This window comes from Hyperolius riggenbachi, chromosome 7, assembly GCF_040937935.1.
Source record: "Hyperolius riggenbachi isolate aHypRig1 chromosome 7, aHypRig1.pri, whole genome shotgun sequence".
NCBI lineage: Eukaryota > Metazoa > Chordata > Amphibia > Anura > Hyperoliidae > Hyperolius > Hyperolius riggenbachi.
In genome coordinates this window covers 313,575,027-313,600,437 of record NC_090652.1, presented here as the reverse complement: position 1 = coordinate 313,600,437, position 25,411 = coordinate 313,575,027, and the positions used below count along the sequence as shown (strand labels likewise).

The following is a 25,411-nucleotide window of genomic DNA, read 5'->3' as shown; positions in this document are numbered from 1 at the left end:
CATCCCTTTAATTACTGACACATATGATTTATACAAGTTTTGTGGCTAGGTAGATGCAGTTAAGGCACTGATTATGTGCAAATAGCCCCAGAACCTGTATAACTTAGATGTGTCAGTAATTAAAGGGATGAGTTGGCAACACTGCAATCTCAGTAATAATGTTTAAAGAGGAACTCCAGTGAAAATACAGTGAAAATAATGTAATAAAGTGCTTCATTTTTACAATCATGTATAAATGATTTAGTCAGTGTTTGCCCATTGTAAAATCTTTCCTCTCCCTGATTTACACTCTGACATTTATCACATGGTGACATTTTTGCTGCTGGCAGGTGGTGTCACTGGAAGGAGATGCTGCTTGCTTTTTTGGCAGTTGGAAACAGTTGTTATTTCCCACAAGGCAACAAGGCTCCCACAGTGTGATGTCAGGACCTCAGAGCTGTGAGGCGCTGACATCACACTGTGGGAGGGGTTTCACCACAAAAATCAGCCATACAGCGCTCCCGATGATCCGTTTGAGAAAAGGAATAGATTTCTCATGTAAAAGGGGGTATCAGCTACTGATTGGGATGAAGTTCAATTCTTGGTTACGGTTTCTCTTTAAAGCCCTGTTCACAGTGGTACATTGCGTTGCAGAAAATATTCTGCATGTCAACTCACTGCCCATACAATTCAATGGGGCTGTTCGCAATGATGGATCATGTTATTCTAACTTGTTACATACAGGCTTTGTATTAAAGTCTACGGTCAGTCTCCATTGCAGTTCATAGTCATTATAGTGTGTGCGTTATGCAGCTGACCACTGTGAACCCAGCCTGAGGTGACACTGAAGCGGAAAAAAAACAACTTTTATAATGAACTGTATATGTAGTATGGATAATTAATAGAACATTAGAAGCAAAGAAAAGAGTCTAATATTTTTATTTTCAGTTATATAGCTTTTTTTTTTTTTTTAGAACTTTACATAATTCTCTAATATTTGACCCTCTTAAGCTGGAATTTTTTTCTTGACTCGAGTATAAGCCTACCCAGCAAAGTTGATCGCTTCACTTTGGGACCCAGGAAGAATTGACAGCTGCACTTGGGGCCCAGGAGGGGTTATAAGTGCACTGCATACAGTATTGCAGCCATTAACCCCTACTGACCCCTGAAGGACACCTGAGGTGGAAATAAACAAAGGAAATAAACAATTGCATCTATCTTCCTTCTGCTAAAAATGACTTTTTCACAGTTTTATATTTAAATCTACTTTTCAAGTTTTTACTGTTTTATTGTTTTGGCTCAATGACGCATTCATTGAAGTATGTCAGAGCTAAATTCTATGAGCTATTGGCCTTTTTTATTGCTTTCCTGCTCTCAGAAGCCAGGAAAGGTTTTATAGTTGGAATTTCTTATCAGTGAGGGTCACACTGTAGTCACTTCCTGTCTGAGTCAGGACTGAGTCAGCCACTTACATACCTGATATTTAACTCTTTCAGGCAGAGAAAGAAGAAAGAGAACACAGCATAGTTATTTGTGCACTAGGCACTGTACATACACATTTCTGTCTCATCATGTCCCATGAACCCCGAGCACAGCAATTATTCACGCCCCTTCCTGCAACCCAGTATTTTTTCCTTGTTAATTGTGGTCAGGACTATCAGACCTGTGTTTTCTTGGCATTTCCTTTATCAGGTGTCACTTCCTCCTGCAAATGGGAATGTCGCTAATGGTACACACATTACTTGTGACTCGAGTATAAGTCGACCCCTATACTTTTATTAAGTGAGTCAGGCCTAAATTTCTAGACTTCTACTCGAGTTTATACGGTAAATATGGCAGCCTCCATATAACTCTCACATCTGCCCCCCTTTAAAATTAAAATGTTTTGACTGTATGGAACCTGATCTACAGAGTTCTCGAAACGGTCTAAACCTGTATGTCAGGTCACTGAGACCCTACCAACATGCTGAGATAACCAAAAGTCAGCTCTTCACTTGCTGTCCCTGAATATTGAAGACAAAGTAATTGTATGCTAACATCTGTCTTCCCAAAGCCAAAAGTGAGAGGGATATGGAGGCTGCTATCCTCATTCCCTTATAAACTATGCCAGTTGCCTGGCTGTCACGCTGAGCTTTTGGCTTTTGTTTGCGTCAAACCTGCAACAAGCCTGCAGCCAGTGGAGTCACAGCATCTGATCTGCATGCTCATTCCAGGGCAGTAGCGTAAAGTATAATGCTGGGCATACACGGCTCGACGCAGGCTTATCAATTGAGCCGCTGATGGCGATTCCGCACTCGATACCCGCGGGCGGACAACAGCGGCGAATCGAGCGGAAAATGAGAAGCGCTGGTGGGAACGAGCGGGAATCGATCCGGGTGCACGAGCGGAAGAGAGGGGACGCGGCGGGACTCTATCTGGCGGCTAATCGGCCGTCGGATCGACCTGTGCATGCCCAGCATTAGAGGCAGAGCATCAGCACTGAAGTCAGGCAACTGGCATTGTTTATTACAGAATTAAGATGGCAGCCTCCATGCTTCTCTCAATTCTGGTTCCTTTTAATGTCTTTTTGGTCCCCCTTTTTTTAGCTCATGTGTTATCCCCATCCACCCAAAGCTCTACTTTAAGCCCAATCTACATGATGCAATTCTTTGTACGATTCGATTACGATTCTATTTACGATCTGATTAAGTCCGACATGTCCGATCGGGATTCGATTCGATTTGCCATTGCAAAACGATGGCAAATCGAATTGAATCGAATCTCGATCGGACATGTCGGATTTAATCAGAACGTAAATAGAATCGTAATCAAATCGTACAAAGAATCGTATCGTGAAGTTTGGGCTTAATACTCACTCCACATTCATACATAGTACATACAAAGGAGGGCTTAGTATTCTTATAATTGGTATAGTATAATAAGTCCTCATTTGACATGGGTGACCTCTTGTATTTCCCCTCTGTACTGAAGCACATGATGTCACATGAGCGCACCAGGGAGGAGCAGTGATTTACACCTTTAGTGACTCAGCCAAACAGACTTTATTATGTTCCCAATTGACTTCTGTCTGGGTGAGATAAGAATTGCAGCAAATAAAAATAAGATAAGCTGTGAAAAAAATTGCCAGTGGTAGGTAGACCTGTGGCTGCATCGTGTACATGAAGGAATTTGAACAATTTTTGTAAAACATTTGCTCACATTGGTAAAGTTATGTACTGTAGGGACGCCAGTGTTTTTGTTGTAAAGCTGGCCATACGCTTAGGGACTATTCACACTGGGGCGATTACCGCTAATCACCAAATCGCTGGTGATCGCGAGCGCTTTTTAAAGCGATAGCGCAATATTAACAATGAAAAATCAAGTGTACGGTGATTTTACTGCGGTAATTGCAGTAAAAATCACCAGTGCAAAACGCTATCGCTAATTGCTAGCGTTTTTTTTTCCATTACGAGCGAGTACGAGCCTTTTACAGAGTGCCACCTGATATGACTAAACGATCAGTTCCAACTAAACGTTCATCTAAACATCATTTAAAATATGTGCAAACATATACAAATAAGTACACTTTTTTCCAGAGTAAAATGAGCCATAACTTACTTTTCTCCTATGTTGCTGTCACTTACAGTAGGTAGTAGAAATCTGACAGAAGTGACAGGTTTTGGACTAGTCCATCTCTTTATAGGGGATTCTCAGGGATGTATTTATTTTCAAAAGCACTTAGTGAATGGCAGTTGCTCCGTCCAACTGCCAAAAAACTGTGTAGGAAGCAAGGAGGCTGGCCAGCATCATTGTTTAAATCCTTTTTAGGGAATATTTTTATAAAGAATAAAAGCCTTGCTGAGAATCCCCTATGAAGAGATGGACTAGTCCAAAACCTGTCGGTAATGTCAGATTTCTACTACCTACTGTAAGTGAGCGCAACATAGGAGAAAAGTAATTTATGGCTCATTTCATTCTGGAAAAAATGTACGGTACTTCTTATTTGTCTATGTTTGCACATATTTTAAATTTTAGTTTTTCGCTGTAGTGCCCCTTTAAAGAGAGGGATGCCTCAGGATCCTATTGAGGCTTCCCTCTGTATTCTGACATGCCCTGTCGCTGAAAACAAAGAAAACCCTGAAAATCCCACATGAGGAGATGGACTAGTTCAAAACCTGTCAGTTCTGTCAGATTTTAACTGCTTACTTTTTTCGCTGGCGTGTTCCTTTATGTACCGTAAGTACTGCTGTCAGACTATATACACTGGCATACGAGCAACGGAATATGAGAAGTAGTGTTTGGTGCCGCCTCCTTGACTGCCGCTTTTCCGCCTGTCATCCCCTCCTTGCCCATTAATAGAGCAAAATGCTCATCTTGGTTTTAAAGAGGACCTGTAGTGAAAAAGAAGATAATAAAATAGCTGTATTTTTTTTTTCATTTTTTTTTACAAGATTTATAGATTAGTCAGTGTTTGCCTATTGCAAAGTCTTTCCTCTCCCTGATTTTGCATTCTGAACTTTATCACACATAGGGCTCTATTCACAGAGCTTTACTGTAAAAGCGGGTCATTTACTGCATTCTAGTATACTGTATCTCACTACAGTGCCCCTTCCCTTGATTGTATAAGGGAAAAGAAATCCAGTGTTTTGGATTGTGCAGTCTGCATAGTGGCTCAGTAGTATGCTTGCCACAGTCATAGGTTTGATTTACCAACCAGGAAATGACCTACATGAAGATTGCCTGCTCTCCCCATGTTTGCGTAACATGCCGCCCACATCCCTAAAACCACCTGATACACCCATTGGCTTCTTCTAAACCTGTTCCTGAATTGTGGTAGGGACATTAGATTTTAAGATACAGGTATTATTTTATTTCAGGTCCTTTAGTCTGGGGATCAGGAGGCATCCTATAGATGCCTGTGTTATTTAGTTAATAGGACACCCAAGTGGTGAGTTGGGTGCCTTATGTAGGTAGTAGCCGACTGACTAATACAGTATGTTGAATTTGATGGTTGCAGCTGATTGTAGATGACTGCCTACAACTAGCAGTCGTTTGGGTGCTGCGGTTACAAGCTTTGATTTAGGCACTTAGAGATGGGGGTTAGGGTTGGGCATTAGCAGGCTGTGGAGTCGGAGTCGAGGAGTCGGAGCAGTTTTGGTACCTAGAGTCAGTGGTTTCAATAAACTGAGGAGTCGGATGATTTTTGAACCAAATCTATAGCCTTTGTAAAAATTAGACGAAAGCTGGCCACTAACGGACCAATTTGTAGCAAAAAATCGTTCGATCGATCCGAAATTCTAGGTCAGCAGTGATCGAATTGCCAGTAAATAATCTCCGTTAATGGTTATGATCGATTATGAACGTTTGAAAAAAAAAGTCGTCCGACTGAATTTTCGTCGAACGAAATTTTGAATTTTCAAGACGATCGTGATCAATAGATAGCAAAGATAGGCTCGTTGATGGTGTAGTGAACGATTTCACTTCTGATCAGTATTTCTGATCGCTCGAACGATTTTTCACTAGAAATTGGTCCGTTTAGTGGCCAGCTTAAGGAGTCAGTCTGGGAGTCGGAGCAATTTTGGGTACCTGGAGTAGGATGATTTTTTTACCGACTCCACAGCCCTGGGCATTAGGTTAGGGGTTCGATTTGGGCACTAGGAAGGGAGGAGTCAAGTGAGACTTGGTTGCGGGTAGTGCATAGTAAAATGTTGGTGAACTAAATTACCAATATTTTATTACTGCCGGCACCCAGCTCAAGCAGTGGCGCTACAATACGGCCCTGTAAAATATTATGCCATGTGTTCGTACCATATAAAGAAAATTATAGACTGGGCCTTTTTGTAGCGATGTTTTCGGTCTCTCATACCTTCTGCTGACCTCTAGCCTTGGCAAAAAACTGGTAACATTGCTGCATAGACTTTCATCTGAACGGTATGATCTGGATAAAATCTTTGTGCGCTTTTACCTGCTGTCCTCTTTGCAGATCTCCTACTCGCCCTGTGCGGGTTTTATACTTCTCATTTATAGGATTGGCCCAATAAAATATAGTTACATTGCTAAGATTATTTTATGACTGTGTCTTCTGGATAAAACTTCTAAGCGTAACTCAGGCCAACACTTCCGCGTCTCCTTTCTCCACTTTATTTTCCTGGAGCGGTGACCCCGGTCAGCAGGACAGGCAGTGACTCTCATGCTGAAAAACTTGTCAAACGTTTCTCTCATCTTGCTCAAACTGGAAACTTTTTGACTTCATTTTCAGCTTTAAAACGCGCATTAAAAACGCTTGCGATTCCGATTAGCGATATCGATTTGTAGTGGGTTCCAGGTCTTACTCTCCTCAAAAACTGTATGTAATGCTAGGTACACACAATTAGATTTTCTGTCAGATTTACTGTCAGCTCGATTTATTTCCGACAGGTCTGACCTGATTTCCGAACTATTTTCCATAGAAGTGAACGGAAAATTGATTGGATATCAGATCAGACCTTTTGAAATGATCGATCCGACAGTAACTCTGACAGAAAGTGTCATTGTGTGCACCGAGCATAAAATTGCCCACTAATCACATGTTGTATAAAAGCACCCTAAGGAGGATCCGTGCCCCCCCCCCCCCCCTTTTTGGTTGACTGTGTTCTTTTTGAACGATTTTCCAGGTACATTGTAATGTGTGGATGTTGGTCTGACCTTCCGATCTGATCATTTGGCAATATTTTGTGTTCAATGAGCTGTGATTGGGATTTTGCCCATATTTGTTGGTAGTTGGCACAAAAACATTGCCTGTTGTGTTAAAGGATACCCGAGGTGACATGTGACATGAGATAGACGTGTATGTACAGTTCCTAACACACATAACTAGGCTATGTTCCTTTTTTTTTTTTTTTTCCTGTGCCTGAACGAGTTAAATATCAGGTATGTAAGTGGCTGACTCAGTCCTGACTCACAGGGAGGGACTACAGTGTGACGCTCACTGATAAGAAATTCCAACTATAAAACCCTTTCCTGGCAGAAAATGGCTTCTAAGAGCAGGAAAGAGATTAAAAGGGTCAATAGTTCATAGATTTTAGCTCTGGCATTCTTTAAAGGGAAGGTTCAGGGACTATCTGAAAAAAATAAAAATCCCCATCCACTTACCTGGGGCTTCCTCCAGCCCGTGGCAGGCAGGAGGTGCCCTCGGCGCCGCTCCGCAGGCTCCCGGTGGTCTCCGGTGGCGCGCCCGACCTGGCCAGGCCGGCGGCCAGGTTGGGCTCTTCTGCGCTCCAAGGCCCGGCACTTCTGCGTCCCACGCCGGCGCTCTGACGTCATCAGGCGCAGGCGCAGTAGTTCTGCGCCTGCGCAGTACAGCCCGGAGGACGTCCGATGACGTCAGCGCGCCGGCGTGGGACGCAGAAGTGCCGGGCCTTGGAGCGCAGAAGAGCCTGACCTGGCCGCCGGCCTGGCCAGGTCGGGCGCGCCACCGGAGACCACCGGGAGCCTGCGGAGCGGCGCCGAGGGCACCTCCTGCCTGCCACGGGCTGGAGGAAGCCCCAGGTAAGTGGATGGGGATTTTTATTTTTTTCAGATAGTCCCTGAACCTTCCCTTTAATGAATGTCATTGAGCAAAAACAATAAATCAGTAGTTTGTGATTGGTTAGAAGATGCAACTCCTACTGAATGTCTGATCTGCTCATTCTTGTCGATTTGGAGTAAATATTTAATTGCACGGCCCCTTACCCTACATTTCCTCAGAGGACTGAGAGAACCTGTTAGCTCCTCAATATTTTCCATGTCTGTCCAAAATGAAAAATATAGTGATGTGGCTGGACGAATATGGACTGTATAATGGGAGTGATGCATCATGGGAAACCACACTTGCTCACTTAAAGTTGAATTGTTGCAAATACCTTCTGCTTTAAGAAGGTAAAATTCTATTCGGTGTTGCTTTCTTAGTAGGAGGACTTTTCGGTCTTTTAGCCCCTTTTTACTCTCCTAGTGGTTCCGGATCAGCATGAGCTGTCTGGGTATTCTGTAACTGTATTCTTTAAGAGATAGTTACAAATTCAGACAAACTGCGTTAGGAAAGGGATCTGTAGGTCGCGGTCTACGTGCCACGAGAAGCCTTTTTATTCTTGCTTGAAACATACTGCTTAGTTTGACCTCCGTTCAGTTTCCGTGTTGAAAACTTTGGATGTCCTCTTTATCAGATGAAATATTGGCTGTTACGTCATGTCGGGGAGTGCATGAGCCCGCTGCATGCTGGGTAATATATATTCCACTGGCTGTGCCTGTCTCAACCGGTTCTATCCTGACTGGAGTAGTCTCGCTGAGTTTAGCGTGTTTAATTTACACATGGGCAGCCAACATCAATCTTCAAGCGTTCTGGATTATACCAGCTATGCGGAAAGTCAACTTTCTGCTAATGAGGCGGTCCTTGGCATTGCTAAAGCATTTTATTTTCTTTTTTTCAAGCTTCTCCCTCCTACATTGGGATTTTTTAAAAGATTGGGAACCCGCTGAGAGATTAATTTTGTAGCACTGTTCTGTTACATATCTCAGACTCTGTAAAGTGGATTAGCACTCTAGCTTTAGGATAGCCTGCTGAGAACAGCAATCTATCCCCATAGCAGCTAAATGACATTTGGGAGAGCTGGGCAGGCAGTGACGTTTGTGTGCTCTGTGCCAAATCCTTGTTATGAAGAGGTCAAAACAAGCAACAAGGCCATCGACTAACAACCTATACGGTAGTCCAATTCAGTAAACGATTTACTTTTAAACCGAATATCCTGGTTCCAGCATCAGAAACCCTTCCAATAGCTATATAATGCTCTTGCATTCTGGGAGACTGGCAATGTTTTCTACTGGCTTTAGAACTCTCAGTAAGGCCTTGTTCACATTACAGACGGTTTTGTAAAAGTTTAACCACTTCAGGACCACAGTCTTTTCGCCCCTTAAGGACCAGAGCCTTTTTCTCCATTCAGACCACTGCAGCTTTCACGGTTTATTGCTCGGTCATACAACCTACCACCTAAATGAATTTTACCTCCTTTTCTTGTCACTAATACAGCTTTCTTTTGATGCTATTTGATTGCTGCTGCGAGTTTTACTTTTTATTATATTCATCAAAAAAGACATGAATTTTGTCAAAAAAATGACTTTTTTAACTTTCTGTGCTGACATTTTTCAAATAAAGTAAAATTTCCTATACATTTGAGCGCGAAAGTTATTCTGCTACATGTCTTTGATAAAAAAAAAAACATTCAGTGTATATTTATTGGATTGGGTAAAAGTTATAGCGTTTACAAACTATGGTGCCAAAAGTGAATTTTCCCATTTTCAAGCATCTCTGACTTTTCTGCGCACCTGTCATGTTTCATGAGGGGCTAAAATTCCAGGATAGTACAAATACCCCCCAAATGACCCCATTTTGGAAAGAAGACATCCCAAAGTATTCAGTGAGAGGCATGGTGAGTTCATAGAAGATTTTATTTTTTGTCACAAGTTAGCGGAAAATGACAGTTTGTGACAAAAAAAAAAAAAAAAAAAAAAAAAGTTTCCATTTCTTCTAACTTGCGACAAAAAAAAATGAAATCTGCCACGGACTCACTATGCTCCTCTCTGAATACCTTGAAGTGTCTACTTTCCAGAAAGGGGTCATTTGTGGGGTGTGTTTACTGTCCTGGCATTTGGGGGGTGCCTAATTGTAAGCACCCCTGTAAAGCCTAAAGATGCTCATTGGACTTTGGGCCCCTTAGCGCAGTTAGGCCGCAAAAAAGTGCCACACATGTGGTATTGCCATACTCAGGAAAAGTAGTATAATGTGTTTTGGGGTGTATTTTTACACATACACATGCTGGGTGGGAGAAATATCTCCGTAAATGACAATTTTTTTATTTTTTTTACACACAATTGTCTATTTATAGAGATATTTCTCCCACTCAGCATGGGTATGTGGAAAAATACACCCCAAAACACATTATACTACTTCTCCTGAGTACGGCGATACCACATGTGTGGCACTTTTTTGCACCCTAACTGCGCTAAGGGGCCCAAAGTCCAATGAGTACCTTTAGGATTTCACAGGTCATTTTGAGAAATTTCGTTTCAAGACTACTCCTCACGGTTTAGGGCCCCTAAAATGCCAGGACAGTATAGGAACCCCACAAATTACCCCATTTTAGAAAGAAGACACCCCAAGGTATTCCGTTAGATGTATGGTGAGTTCATAGAAGATTTTTTTTTTTTGTCACAAGTTAGCGGAAATTGATTTTAATTGTTTTTTTTCACAAAGTGTCATTTTCCGCTAACTTGTGACAAAAAATAAAATCTTCTATGAACTCGCCATTCTCCTAACGGAATACCTTGGGGTGTCTTCTTTCTAAAATGGAGTCATTTGTGGGGTTCCTATACTGCCCTGGTATTTTAGGGGCCCTAAACCGTGAGGAGTAGTCTTGAAACCAAATGTGGCAAAATGACCTGTGAAATCCTAAAGGTACTCATTGGACTTTGGGCCCCTTAGCGCACTTAGGGTGCAAAAAAGTGCCACACATGTGGTACCGCCGTACTCAGGAGAAGTAGTATAATGTGTTTTGGGGTGTATTTTTACACATACCCATGCTGGGTGGGAGAAATATCTCTGTAAATGACAATTATTTGATTATTTATTTTACACACAATTGTCCATTTACAGAGAGATTTCTCCCACCCAGCATGGGTATGTATAAAAATACACCCCAAAACACATTATACTACTTCTTCTGAGTACGGCGATACCACATGTGTGACACTTTTTTGCAACCTAGGTGCGCTAAGGGGCCTAACGTCCTATTCACAGGTCATTTTGAGGCATTTGGATTCTAGACTACTCCTCACGGTTTAGGGCCCCTAAAATGCCAGGGCAGTATAGGAACCCCACAAGTGACCCCATTTTAGAAAGAAGACACCCCAAGGTATTCTGTTAGGAGTATGGTGAGTTCATAGAAGATTTTTTTTTTGTCACAAGTTAGCGGAAAATGACACTTTGTGAAAAAAAAAACAATACATATCAATTTCCGCTAACTTGTGACAAAAAATAAAATCTTCTATGAACTCATCATACACCTAAAAGAATACCTTGGGGTGTCTTCTTTCTAAAATGGGGTCACTTGTGGGGTTCCTATACTGCCCTGGCATTTTAGGGGCCCTAAACCGTGAGGAGTAGTCTTGAACCCAAATGTCTCAAAATGACCTGTGAAATCCTAAAGGTACTCATTGGACTTTGGGCCCCTTAGCACAGTTAGGCTGCAAAAAAGTGTCACACATGTGGTATCGCCGTACTCAGAAGAAGTAGTATAATGTGTTTTGTGGTGTATTTTTACATATAACCATGCTGGGTGGGAGAAATATCTCTGTAAATGACACATTTTTTTATTTGTTTTACACACAATTGTCCATTTACAGAGAGATTTCTCCCACCCAGCATGGGTATGTGTAAAAATACACCACAAAACACATTATACTACTTCTCCTGAGTATGGCGATACCACATGTGTGACACTTTTTTGCAGCCTAGGTGCGCTAAGGGGCCCAACGTCCTATTCACAGGTCATTTTGAGGCATTTGTTTTCTAGACTACTCCTCACGGTTTAGGGCCCCTAAAATGCCAGGGCAGTATAGGAACCCCACAAGTGACCCCATTTTAGAAAGAAGACACCCCAAGGTATTCCGTTAGGGGTATGGTGAGTTCATAGAAGATTTTATTTTTTCTCACAAGTTAGTGAAAAATGACACTTTGTGAAAAAAACAATAACAATCCAATTTCCGCTAACTTTTGACAAAAAATAAAATATTCTATGAACTCATCATACACCTAACAGAATACCTTGGGGTGTCTTCTTTCTAAAATGGGGTCACTTGTGGGGTTCCTATACTGCCCTGGCATTTTACGGGCCCAAAACTGTGAGTAGTCTGGAAACCAAATTTCTCAAAATGACTGTTCAGGGGTATAAGCATCTGCAAATTTTGATGACAGGTGGTCTATGAGGGGGCAAATTTTGTGGAATCGGTCATAAGCAGGGTGGCCTCTTAGATGACAGGATGTATTGGGCCTGATCTGATGGATAGGAGTGCTAGGGGGGTGACAGGAGGTGATTGATGGGTGTCTCAGGGGGCGGTTAGAGGGGAAAATAGATGCAATCAATGCACTGTGGAGGTGATCGGAAGGGGGTCTGAGGGGGATCTGAGGGTTTGGCCGAGTGATCAGGAGCCCACACGGGGCAAATTAGGGCCTGATCTGATGGGTAGGTGTGCTAGGGGGTGACAGGAGGTGATTGATGGGTGTCTCAAGGTGTGATTAGAGGGGGGAAATAGATGCAAGCAATGCACTGGCGAGGTGATCAGGGCTGGGGTCTGAGGGCGTTCTGAGGTGTGGGCGGGTGATTGGGTGCCCGCAAGGGGCAGATTAGGGTCTAATCTGATGGGTAACAGTGACAGGTGGTGATAGGGGGTGATTGATGGGTAATTAGTGGGTGTTTAGAGGAGAGAATAGATGTAAACAATGGATTTGGGAGGTGATCTGATGTCGGATCTGCGGGCGATCTATTGGTGTGGGTGGGTGATCAGATTGCCTGCAAGGGGCAGGTTAGGGGCTGATTGATGGGTGGCAGTGACAGGGGGTGATTGATGGGTGGCAGTGACAGGGGGTGATTGATGGGTGATTGACAGGTGATCAGTGGGTTATTACCCGGAATAACAGATGTAAATATTGCACGGGCAAATTGATAAGGGGGGGGGTCTGAGGGCAATCTGAGCGTGTGGGCGGGTGATTGGGTGCCCGCAAGGGGCAGATTAGGGTCTAATCTGATGGGTAACAGTGACAGGTGGTGATAGGGGGTGATTGATGGGTAATTAGTGGGTGTTTAGAGGAGAGAATAGATGTAAACAATGGATTTGGGAGGTGATCTGATGTCGGATCTGCGGGCGATCTATTGGTGTGGGTGGGTGATCAGATTGCCCGCAAGGGGCAGGTTAGGGGCTGATTGATGGGTGGCAGTGACAGGGGGTGATTGATGGGTGGCAGTGACAGGGGGTGATTGATGGGTGATTGACAGGTGATCAGTGGGTTATTACCCGGAATAACAGATGTAAATATTGCACGGGCGAATTGATAAGGGGGGGGGGGTCTGAGGGCAATCTGAGCGTGTGGGCAGGTGATTGGGTGCCCGCAAGGGGCAGATTAGGGTCTAATCTGATGGGTAACAGTGACAGGTGGTGATAGGGGGTGATTGATGGGTAATTAGTGGGTGTTTAGAGGAGAGAATAGATGTAAACAATGGATTTGGGAGGTGATCTGATGTCGGATCTGCGGGCGATCTATTGGTGTGGGGGGGTGATCAGATTGCCCGCAAGGGGCAGATCAGGGGCTGATTGATGGGTGGCAGTGACAGGGGGTGATTGACGGGTGATTGACAGGTGATTGACAGGTGATCAGGGGGGATAGATGCATACAGTACACGGGGGGGGGGGGGGGTCTGGGGAGAATCTGAGGGGTGGGGGGGTGATCAGGAGGGAGTAGGGGGCAGATTAGGGACTTAAAAAAAAAATAGCGTTGACAGATAGTGACAGGGAGTGATTGATGGGTGATTAGGAGGGTGACTGGGTGCAAACAGTGGTCTGGGGGGTGGGCAGGGGGGGGTCTGAGGGGTGCTGTGGGCGATCAGGGGGCAGGGGGGGGGAAATCAGTGTGCTTGGGTGCAGACTAGGGTGGCTGCAGCCTGCCCTGGTGGTCCCTCGGACACTGGGACCACCAGGGCAGGAGGCAGCCAGTATAATAGGCTTTGTATACATTACAAAGCCTATTATACACTGTTGCAGCGGCGATCCGGATGCCAGTAACCCGCCGGCGCTTCCGAACGGCCGGCGGGTTACGGCGAATGGTGGGCGGAGCCAGTCCCCGGCGGCTGATCGCGTCACGAATGACGCGATCGCCGCATAGCCACTCCCGCAGCCGCCCCCGCCGATGGGCGTATTGCGGTCGTTTGGGCCCGGACTTTGCCGCCGCCCATCGGCTGGGGGCGGTCGTTAAGTGGTTAAGCACGGGCGATTTTCAAAATCACGCTGAAAGCGCTTGTGCAATGATTCTCTGAGAGTTCATATCGGAGTGGGTCATTTGCGATCTGCTTTGAAAAGCGGTGCTTGGGCTATTTTTGTGCGGCAATTTGCCTCAATGAAAGGTACAGGAAAAACGCAAAATGCTCACAATCGATTTGGCAAACGATGGCGTGAGCGTTTTTAAAAAAAAAAAAAACACATGGGGCTCGATTTACAAAACGGTGCTAACTTTAGCACTGGCCCTTAGCACGTCTAAACTCCGTTGAAATGTGAGAAGTAGTGATCGTGCGCAAAGTACCGCGCGCAAAGTTTTGTGCGCGCACTGCACAGAGCGCTCCGCGCGAAGTGCCCATTAAAGCCTATGGGACTTAGCGCGCGCATAGAATTTTGCGCGCATAAAACTTTGCGCGCAAAACTTTGTGCGCGATCTGATTGAGAAAACTGGTGCTAACCTACTTAGCACCCTGGTTAGCGCGCCTTAAGACTTTAGACGTGCTAAGTGGGTTAGTACCTCTTAGTAAATCAAGCCCATTGTATTTTTTCCGGATCAAAAGACGAAAGCCCTCTGCAAAAGCGCTTACAAAAACGAGTGAACGTGCAGAAAATTGCCGGAAAACGCTTTAAAAAAAGCAGGAATTTTTTTTTAAATTTTGATCAGCCTATCAAGCTCCAAAGTAATCATGATAGTTCTGACTTCAGTTTTTACATTGTAAAACTTGTAGTATTTCTGAACTGAATTAACCACCGCTCCTTATAACTGTGTTTTTTATTTATTTTTTAATCCTAGAAATATGAAATTTAACCTGCTTTATTGCTGGAGCTGCAGGATTAACCAGTAAACTGGGACAGTGCAAGAAAAGCCCTGCATAGTGTCAGCAGACGTTCATTTACCTAGGCCACATCCTCCCTTTCGATGCGCTCCATGCCATTCTCCATCTTCAGCACTTTTCCCTTCTAAGGCCTCTTTCACAGTGCGACGTTAAAGTCACACGTTGGAAAATGTTTTAACGTGGACTAACGCACAGCAATACTGAGTCTGTGCAACATTCACAGTGCACACGTTGCGTTTGTGTGTAACGTGTAGCATTATTAGAAAGTGCTGCATGCTGTGCGTTATACACGTTATTAACTGCGTTGGACTGTGTGCACATGCTCAGTAATGACCTGGAAGCATACTTTTCATTGCTTGTATGCTCTACTGTATGTGACGATAGCAGGGCATAGAGTTACGTTGCACCTTTAACGTCACATCAAAACGCAACGTCCCACTGTGAAAGTAGCTTCAACCAGAACTTCTGGTCAAGTGGCAGAAGATGGAGAGTGCCGTAGAGCGCATCAGAGGTTAGGTGGCAGCATCTTGTTCAAATGTTTTTTTGCAAGAAAGAAAAGCATTGGAGAACTTTCAGCAGCATTCGTCATTTTTAACTCCCACAAGGGGACACAGAGGGTGCGGTGCTGATAACTGCATGTTGCTTTCAGGATTGCTTGAAATGATCAGGAGTGGAACATGGCATTCACACAAAACAATAGTACCAGTGCTGTCCATTCATTTGAATGTGCAGTGCTTAAATGAGTGCTTTGCCCAATCGTTCAGCACCACGGGACACCCCTGTAGATCTAACCTAAACCTCTGACTTTGAAAGAAGTGAAATTGTCCCATAATGTAAACAAACTCTCGCCCTTACTGATTAAAGGGGACCATAACTGAGAGGGATATGGATGTTTCCTTCTAAACCGTACCAGTTGCCTGGCATCCTGCTGATCTCTTTGGCAGCAGTAGTGTCTGAATCACACACCTGAAACAAGCATGCAGCTAATTCAGCCAGAGCACCTGAACTGCATGCTTGTTGAGCGGCTGTGGCTAAAAGTATAGAGACACAGGATCAGCAGGAGAGTCGGGGAACTGGTATTATTTTAAAAGGAAAAATCCATATCCTTCTCAGTTTAGAAAAACAAGTGTTTGCTTTCCTAAAACAGAAAGAATTTGCGTTAATTCAGGTTGGAGTGAGCTTGAGATGTCTCCCAGAGCAACACTGCTGAATATATGCAAATTAACCATTCTACCCTTAGAAGCTAAACACACCTCCAGAACCGCTGGAATGCAATGATGTGTCAGCTTGTTAATTTGTACAGAGCCATAATAATCCAACATGCATACAGACTGTTTCGGATTTTCGAATCCGAAACAGTCTGTATGCATGTTGGATTATTATGGCTCTGTACATATTAACAAGCTGACACATCATTGCATTCCAGCGGTTCTGGAGGTGTGTTTAGCTTCTAAGTGCACAATGGTTAATTTGCATATATTCAGCAGTGATGCACTGGGAGACATCTCAAGCTCACTCCAACCTGAATTATCGCAAATTCTTTCTGTTTTAGGAAAGCAAACTTTTGTTTTTCTTAACATCTTAGTAAGGGGGCTTTTAGGACCATTGTAGTCCCTTACACACTCCAATGAGTTCTGGGTCACCATGAGCTTGCTGGTTAGTCTGTGCTTCTCAGTTTAGGTTTCCTTTAAAGTGAACCAGAGACGAAGCACCCTCATTTATTTTACCATATATATCAGTGGAAACATGACCGTAAACACCTACCCTGCTCTCGGTTTCATTTTTAGCTATTCAGCATGCTTCTTATCAGTCCTGATAAAATCCCGGACTGAGCATTCAGTCTGGCTTTGCTCAGGAATCTTTATAGCTATATAGCTTTATAGTCATTATAGCAGAGCCACAAGGGGGCAGGCTTTGGCTTGAAAAGACACCACAGAAGACTGACTCGGCTATAATAATTCCTGAGCAAAGCCAGACTGAATGCTCAGTCGGGGATTTTATCAGGGCTGATGAGAAGCAGGCTGAACAGTTAAAAATGAAACAGAGAGCAAGATAGGTGTTTTTCTATAATGTTCCCACTGATATATATGGTAAAATACATGAGGGTGCTTGATCTCTGGTTCACTTTAAGAATTGAGGGATGGTTGTAAGTAAATTGGAGCCCTGGGCAAAAATTAACATATGGGGGCTTGCATGTCGTCAGTGTACTGATTGTAGTGTTGTACCCTCCTTTATGATGGTGGGGGCTTAAATGGCCCTGGTCACTTGGCAGTTACCCACTTTACCGCTATGGAAGCCCCGCCCTGTGTGTCATATGCTCAGAATCTATAATGTTGGTTACTTTTGCAGTTGCCTGCTTGTGCTATGAATTGGCATACTGACCTCCCCTCTCTTGTTTTTTTTGCTTTGTAGTGATATCCTTGCACTGCCGCTTTTTAAGCAAGAGGAATCTCACCTCTCTCCAGACACGGATGCAAAGCTGCCCCCCTACCAATATGTCTTGTGTACAGCCACCTCTCCGGCCATCAAACTCCATGAAGAGACCCTGACATATCTCAACCAAGGTAGGGGAGTCCGGTCTTCTCTGCGGACTGCACACCAAATGCTGCAATCAGTTTGTGATGATGATTTTTACATAATCTTGTTTATATCTCCATAGCGTATAAATGTTTGAGTTGCTCTAGTGAACAGAAGAAACCCAGCCGAGAGCAATATTACAATGCCTGTCCCACTGTTGTTTTGGCATACCTGCACCTGACGATTGGCTGCCATCATCCTAATCGCTGTCGTGTGACTTAGTCTAATAGTGCAACCTCTTTATGGCATCTCTCCGGTGTCTGTTTAGCCATAGTCCAAATCTAATCGTTTCTTATCTGGCTACTTGATGAACTTTGCTAACAAATGTCAAACATTCTCCAAATGCATTTTTTTTAGAATTATTTTGTTTTATTGCTCCCACAAAAATGCTGACTGAACAGTCTTTCACTGGCGGAATGTAGCAAGTTTTACCAATCACGTTTTGAATTTTTAAATTTTTTTTTTTTTATGTGCAATTTTTAGGGCAGGAATGGATACATCATGGGAGTCAGATAGTTAAAGGGAGTCTCAAGTGATTTAAAATAAAGGAAAAACCGATACAGCTAAGAGGCAGGTTTCTGAGTCTGCTCCATTGACAGAGAAAACTTCAACAAAGTTGCCATTTTTAAACAAGCCTTATAGAGAATCTGAAGGCAATAATTAAAAACAAAACAGATACTTACCTAAGGAGAGGGAAGGTTCTGGGTTCTAGTGAGCGTTCCAGCGCCGGCTCCCCCGCTAGCAGTCTCTGACCAATCAGAGACTGCTCTCTGCCGCTGCCCGAGGCTTCGGGGGTCTTTAGGAGTCCGTGTGCTCCCAAAGATGCGCTGCTCCGTACTGCGCATGCACAAGCACGCTGTCTCGCCCATGCGCAGTACAGACCCGCCTGCCTATTACTTGGTCTTCCGAAGCCTCCCGCTGTGGGAGATTTGAACCGGGGATTCAGCGCAGGAATGCGGGGATCGTGAGAGGAATGAGAAGGCTCTATAGGACCCAGAGCCTTCCATCTCCTTAGGTACCGGTAAGTATCTGTTTTGTTTTTTTTAATTGCCTTCAGATTCTCTAAGGCTCCTTTTTAAAATTGGCAACTTGTTTTCTCTGTCGATGGAGCGGGCTCTGAAACCTGCCTCCTAGCTCCTGAATTCCATGTAAATTTAAATGTAGTAGGGACTCTTTACATACCTTTATAGATCTTCACAACTGTGTTTTTTAATTGTTTTTTGATCCTTAGAAGAACCACATACATCCTCATTTAACTACTACTTCCTTATGGTGAATGGTATTATTAAGAGTTCTCCAGCATAAATATAAAATTCTTCAAGCTGCCTTGAGCCATTAGTTGTTAAAGGGAGACGGTTTGCTCATACACCTTCCCTGCGTTATTGGAAGCTCCTTCCGCTTTAAATTAATTGGACGCCATGCTGATAAAAGCTTGACCTCTGCATGCCATTCTTGTAATCGGCGGGAGAGTCAATTCTCGAGTGATTTGGGGCTCCTAAGTGTCCCCCCTCCTCTATAATGCCACATCTAACGGTCTCAAACAGCTGGATACCTTTGCTTTGTTCTGGGGAAACACTGAGAGACATGGTGACAACTGCAGTATGTTTAGCCTCTTTAACCTTTAATTTACTAAATGCTGGCTGATTTTCAGTGCTTAACTCAACATTAAAATTCTTCTCGGATTCACTTAACCGCTGTGCTGACAGGTTCCCTTTAAAACTAAGAGACACCACTGAGGCTCCCGCTCAGCCTTACTTAAATCCTGGAGATGGCCAATGGCTGCCTTCAGCTTTGGATGGGGGCCTCAACTGTGACTTTTAAGAGCTAATTGGACATATCCCCCCTAAACCTACTACCTGGTTATACTTGCACCCTGTCTGTATGCTTGTTCTGTCACTAACCAGTGAGTGTGGGAAGTTCCCTTCAACTAATGTTTCCTGTTAGGACCTTCCTATTCTGTCTTTTAATATAAAGGTGGAAATAAATGCTGCTGTAAAAGTGGCCTACAGACTGGTTCTGGTCTGACATTTAGCTTATGTCCTTCTTCCCAGAATCCTCTGTAACCAACCCTTTGAGCTGATAATCTTTTTGCATGATTCCCTCACGGCCTGCAATCTCCTAGACTCCTAATACCTTCCCACTTTTGGTTTGGTTTACTGTTGACTAATTCTACCTTAGAAAAACATGTCTCCCATCTGCACATTTTTATAGGAATTAATGAGCGCTTTGAGGTAGAGGGTTTTATCGCCCCTCTAGTTGTATTTTAATGTTTGAGCGGACATTTGGTGTACTTACCTTGAAATCCTTTAACTTTTACTTTTACTACTTTTATTGTCCAGGTTCGGGCACTGGTTTTTATATGCATTTATTAACATTTAAATTATGCATGAAAGCATTTTGCAAAAGTTTTTGCAGCGCATAAATAATTTGGGTACATAGGTTACTGTTGCTCACAGTAGGTGGAACATATCTGACAAGTTCTCCTCAAGGTCAACTTCTCAGGGTTTTCTTTTTAAAAGAACGTGCTGATTAACCGTTTCTTAGTCCAGCTGCCAGAGACTAGGGAGGCCAGTCAGCATAGAATGCTTTTGTAAAGAATAAAGGTAATGCAGAGCATCCCCCATGAGGAGTTAAACTAGTCTAAAACCTGTCAGATGTGTCACATATTTCATGCCTACTGTAATTGACAGCAACATAGGAGAAAACTATAGTGCATTTTAATTTGCAAGGAATGTACATCTAATACATATATGTACACATGTATTTAAAATGTTACTTTTTTTTCTTCCTTTAATAAAGTATTCTTTTAGGAAAAAATACTAACCTTTTACAAAACTTTTCATGCATACTCCATTCAAATATTTTTTTTATTAAATGCATCTAAAAAAAAAAACCTCTGCCTGAACTGTGGTCTAACATATCACATTAGCCTCCACACATGTTAACCGTAGAACATATAACATAATCCTACTCAAACTGGAAGACAACTTTTTTTTTTTAATATATATAATTTTTTTGTTTTCTTTATTTTTACTCTTGACCTTTTAAATCTCAACTCCAGCCAAAGTATATCTTGGTTTTGCAAAGAATGAGGATGTGCTAAAAATCTGGCAGGTTATTGATATTCCTAAGCAGATCTCATCTCGCTTTAGTCCTGGTCGATAGCCCGATCCTGCTGTGAGCCTGAGTCTCACTAGGAGAGCGAGTAAGGCTCCATCCTTACCTCATCGGGAGGTGCTAATATTTCAAAGCACCGTGTGAAAAGTTGAGTAATTTTTGCTGGAGTTGAGTTTTAAACAATGGAGTCGTGTTTATAGACTGTAGTATCCTCTCAGAATGAGCTTATTGTATTAAATAAGAGTACTTCCTTGTGGCAATGCTGGCACGATATGGACAGACTGGTGAGAAGTTGCTATCGATTCATGAACTCTGCCTTGAAGACCCAGAGGTCTCAAACTCAATTTCCTGGGGGCCGCAGGAGGCAAAGTCAGGATGAGGCTGGGCCGCATAAGGAATTTCACAATCGCGGTGCATCGCCGCCTCTGCCCGCCCCTCTCACTCTTCCTTCACAGAGAGGGGCGGGGAGAGGCGGCGATCCGTGCGGCGATTGACGTCAGGAGGGGCGGAGCTGAAGCTAAAAGCTCTGCCCCTTCCAGGAAATGCCAGCGGATTGCCCCCCGGGCGATTTGGATCGTTTAGCGGCGTGGATGCGGCGGATTACTTGGGAGCATTGAAGCGAACTATAAGGAAGCTTTTGCCGGCGAGGGCCACAAAATATTGTATCGAGGGCCGCAAATGGCCCGCGAGTTTGAGACCCCTGCAACAAAGTATCTGATCACCACTCTGCCCATGTCTTGTTTTGTCATTACCAATGTGCGGATTTGTTAGTCATAAGGGGTCTCATTTATCAAAGAGTCGGGAATAACGCTGTTGACTTCAGACTCCTGGATAAAGTTCCTGGTTGGTTTGCATGGCTGATTGGCCGATATAGTCAACTGATTATTCTTGCAGATCCTTTAATACATGAGGCCTGATGCTCCCTGGTGAGTCTTAGTAACGGTTTTATATAGGTTCTGCAGATCTTCATCCCCAGCAATGACTGTCTATAGCAGGCTGTACGATTGAAGGGTCTCCAGCTGTTGTGGGCCTACATAACACCGAACAGTCTTGCCAGAACAGCTGGAGGTCCTTGGCTGCCTGAGCTTGTTTATGTCAACCAACTTTATTGCACAATCTTGACAGTATATAGTTTCTTCAGGGTTAGACCCAAGCACATTTCATCAAATTTTAACAAAAAACAAACACAACACATTAATGGGCATACTCCCAAAATATTTCCGAAAGACATCCAAACTGTGGACCGTGGAGATGTTCAAAAAGCTGATTTTGTACAATTTGCAAAATTAGTTCACTCCACTATGCGTGGTTTTCCAGCTTGACCTTGAAATAAGTAACCCTGTTCACATGTCCTTGTGCTGCAGTTCTGTGGAAGTTCCTATGCTTGTCACCCCGGTGATTAGCTGGACGTATTAAAAGAAGACTTTGTCTCACTGCGGAGACTGCTTGGCTTTCTACCCCAGTGTTGATAATATGGTTGGACTATATTTATTTTTATTTTTTTTGAGGACTGGCTGAGATTGGCTGGTTAGCCAAGCAGCTTCCAAAACTAGTTGACTTTTTTTTTCCCCAACCAGTTTGTCCATTGGGGTTCCAAGGATGAGGGGGTATTGTAAAGTTTTTTTAATTCTCACCCAGAAGTTATTATGGTATCTTGATGTTGAGAAAATCATCTCCTTGTATCACTTATCACACCATCTGAAAAAAAAAAAGTGTGGCTTGCAGCCTGAATAATTTCCTGCATTTTGAAGGGTAATAGTGCCCACAAATTCATGACGATAAGGGCAGTTTATAGAAAGAATTGCCCATCCTATGTAAATATTGTGAGGTGGAAAAGGAATTTCCAAAGTGGACACTTACCTCACGGAAGAGCCAAGTCCCAGAAGACCATCAATGATGGACGATGCGACCACAGTGTAGAAAGTGGAATGCTTTTATCCTGAAAGACAGATGAACAACTATCCAAATGATCACGAATGAAACTGGCCTCAGCTATGGCAGTGTGTGGAAAACGATTTGTGACAAACTGCGCACTTCTAAGGTGTCTGCACTCTGAGTTCCATGTTCGCTAACCCTTTTACAGAAACAAACACAGCGGGAACGAGAACCCTCCATATGCAGGAATTTGATCACGCTGTGAGCCTCAATTTTTTCCATCTCACACTTTAGTCACTTCTGGCACAATCTATAAAAGAAATAAGGGATACAATGAGCTGATTTTTTTTCAACATCATGTACTCAGGGACCGATGACACTGACAAAATATCAAGATACCATAAAACCCTTCTGGATGATAATTGAAACTTAGTGATACTCACTCATATAGGATCCCAACTGATCAGCAGCTGTAGGACTAGTGTACAGGCTTTGCATTAAAGAGAACCAGAGACTATGCACCCTCATGTATTTGACTATATATATTAGTGAGAACATGACAGTAAACACCTACCCTGCTCTCGGTTTCATTCTTCTCTGCTAAATCTGCCTGTTATCAGCACTGATAAGAATCCCTGACTGACCCTCAGTCTAGCTTTTCCCAGAATGATTATAGCTGAGTCAGTCTTCTGTGATGTCTTTTCAAGCCAAATTCTGCCCCCTTGTGGCTCTGCTGTGCTGCTATTTATCCTCGAAGCAGCAAAGCAGAGCCACAGGGGGGCAGGCTTGGGCTTGAAAAGACATCACAGAAGACTGACTTAGCTATAATCATTCCGGGGAAAGCTAGACTGAATGCTCAGTCGGGGATTCTTATCAGTGCTGATAACAGGCAGATTTAGCAGAGAAGAATGAAACCGAAAGCAGGGTAGGTGTTTACTGTCACGTTCCCACTGATATATATGATAAAATACATGAGGGTGCATAGTCTCTGGTTCTCTTTAAAGCAGAAAACACTCTTTCATTTTCATATCTGGTTTTGGTTGGCTGACATTTGTTTTTTGTTTTGTTTTTTCTCATATTTTTTTTTTCTTTAAACCAAAAAAGCTAAATCTGTGGCACTGAATGGGCTACTCCCAGTGATGAATTCAGACAAATTGAAGGACGCTGAAGAAACAGTTGTAAGCCCAACGGCAGTTCCTTTTTGCTATTAGACCAGTCATTTCTGGGGATCCAGTGCAATGTATGTTCTCACCCCGCCGTCTCTCCACAGGACACCATCTCCATCGTCCTCACTTCTCTATTATTTTTGTCTAGTTGTGTTTGCAAATCTGAGGGAGTGTTTTGTTTTCCCAGTTCTGACCTGTTTTCTTTCACCTGTTTCCCTGTGGAGAAACGTTTGTTCTGGGCAAAGAATTGGCCTGCTTGAATGATTCTCAGAAACCTGCATCCTACTACCTTTTGTAGGTGGGTGGGTAGAGAAAATCCTGATGTACACCAAATGGAGGTGATGCTAAAATTACTCCCTTCTCACAGGTATCTATTTCACTTTTCTCCCTCTACCTATTGCATTGTGGAATAATCAGGAGGAGGGCACGTTTTGTTGTCATAGATCTGCTCGTCCAAAAGTATCTAGGGATCCAGAGCAACCCCAGGAGTAAATCAGAACTGTAACTTTTTATTATTTTTCTTTAATGTGTTTTGTGTGGCTGCCTAGTTTGTGATCATGAGATGTCTGTCGGTCTATGAATGATGGTTTGCTTGGATGCGATGGTCACAAGTGGACGTTTGAATGTTAGGTGGTTTTAACTTCCCAGCACCCACCAAACCGGTTTCTCATGCCTGCCGGGGATTTCAGCGGCAAGATTTTCATTTCCACATGTTTTCTATCCCACCACAATCTTTTTAACAGGAAATTTTGAAACTCTGTTGGTTTTCAGTTGATTTCCTATTTTGGAGGATGGAAAAGACTGAAAAATTCTGAAAACCTCCAGGAACATTTGTCCACTGAAGTCCCTCTCAAACATGAGAAAGTGGAAAACCTGATCCGTTCAACACAGTAGACACCCCTGTTTGGAACACTGTTCCTGAGGTATTGGTAAACCTTAAAGTGTGTGATTAAACTACTAAAATTTGAATAACTATTCTGTTACATAAAAGAACATTTGAAAGCTTTCCTAAGTATTCCCAGTCAGTAAAACCATTTATTTTTACTGCATAGAGAAATAGAAGCTTGCTAATCTCTAGCCATCGGCAAAGGGAAATGTAAACATTGCCAGCTGAAGCTCTGAGGAATGTGTCTTCACTCTTCCCCCTCCCTCTGCTGAACTGACACATTGTTCTAGCAACTGCTGAGTCACTTCAGCAGAGGAGGAGGAGGGCAGAATGAAGACCCATGCCTCAGAGAGCTTCAGCCAGCAATGATTACATATTCTGTTGACCAGAGATGAGCAAGGTACTCCAGCTCTCCAGTGAAAATAAACGTTTTTACACATGGGAAATCTGTGGGAATGGTGTCAAATGTTCTTTCTTGTAACTAAGCATAGTTACTTAAATTTTAGTTTTGGGAGTATAAAATTAATGCAGTTTCCCATCCGATGGACTGGTAATCTGACAGGAATTTGTATTGTGTGTACATCTCCAACCACTCCCGATTTGATAAAGGAATCAATTTTTCCAATTATAACGTAGCAAAATCGAACCCTTTATCGATCAGAAACAGATTAGACCGGTCAGAAATCATCGTCCGATTCCCGTCAAGCGGACCGGAACTTGCATCGTGTGTTCCCAGCATTAGGCAGCATACACACCTGTCTTTCTGTGTGTTTTTCTGTTCTCAGTGTAACTGCGTTTTTCTGCACAGAAAACACACATGGACACGTATGAATGCTGCTTTTATCTTTAGCAGTCCATTGCAGCTGCTCATCGGGCTGTGCCGGGGACAAGGTGGGCCCGGGAGGTGCAGCTAATGCTTGGCCCGGTGACCACACACAGCA

General features: G+C 43.3%; 1 protein-coding gene across 8 annotated transcripts in view; it reads left to right on the top strand.

The window, feature by feature from the left end:
- The window catches only part of TFCP2L1 (transcription factor CP2 like 1), a 97,567-nt gene that overhangs the window by 23,692 nt on the left and 48,464 nt on the right, over positions 1-25,411 (top strand). For all 8 annotated transcript variants that reach the window (XM_068246152.1, XM_068246155.1, XM_068246158.1 and 5 more), the window contains one exon: positions 17,262-17,413. In XM_068246152.1, the coding sequence (XP_068102253.1) occupies positions 17,262-17,413 (152 nt within the window). The remainder of the gene's footprint in view (positions 1-17,261; positions 17,414-25,411) is intronic.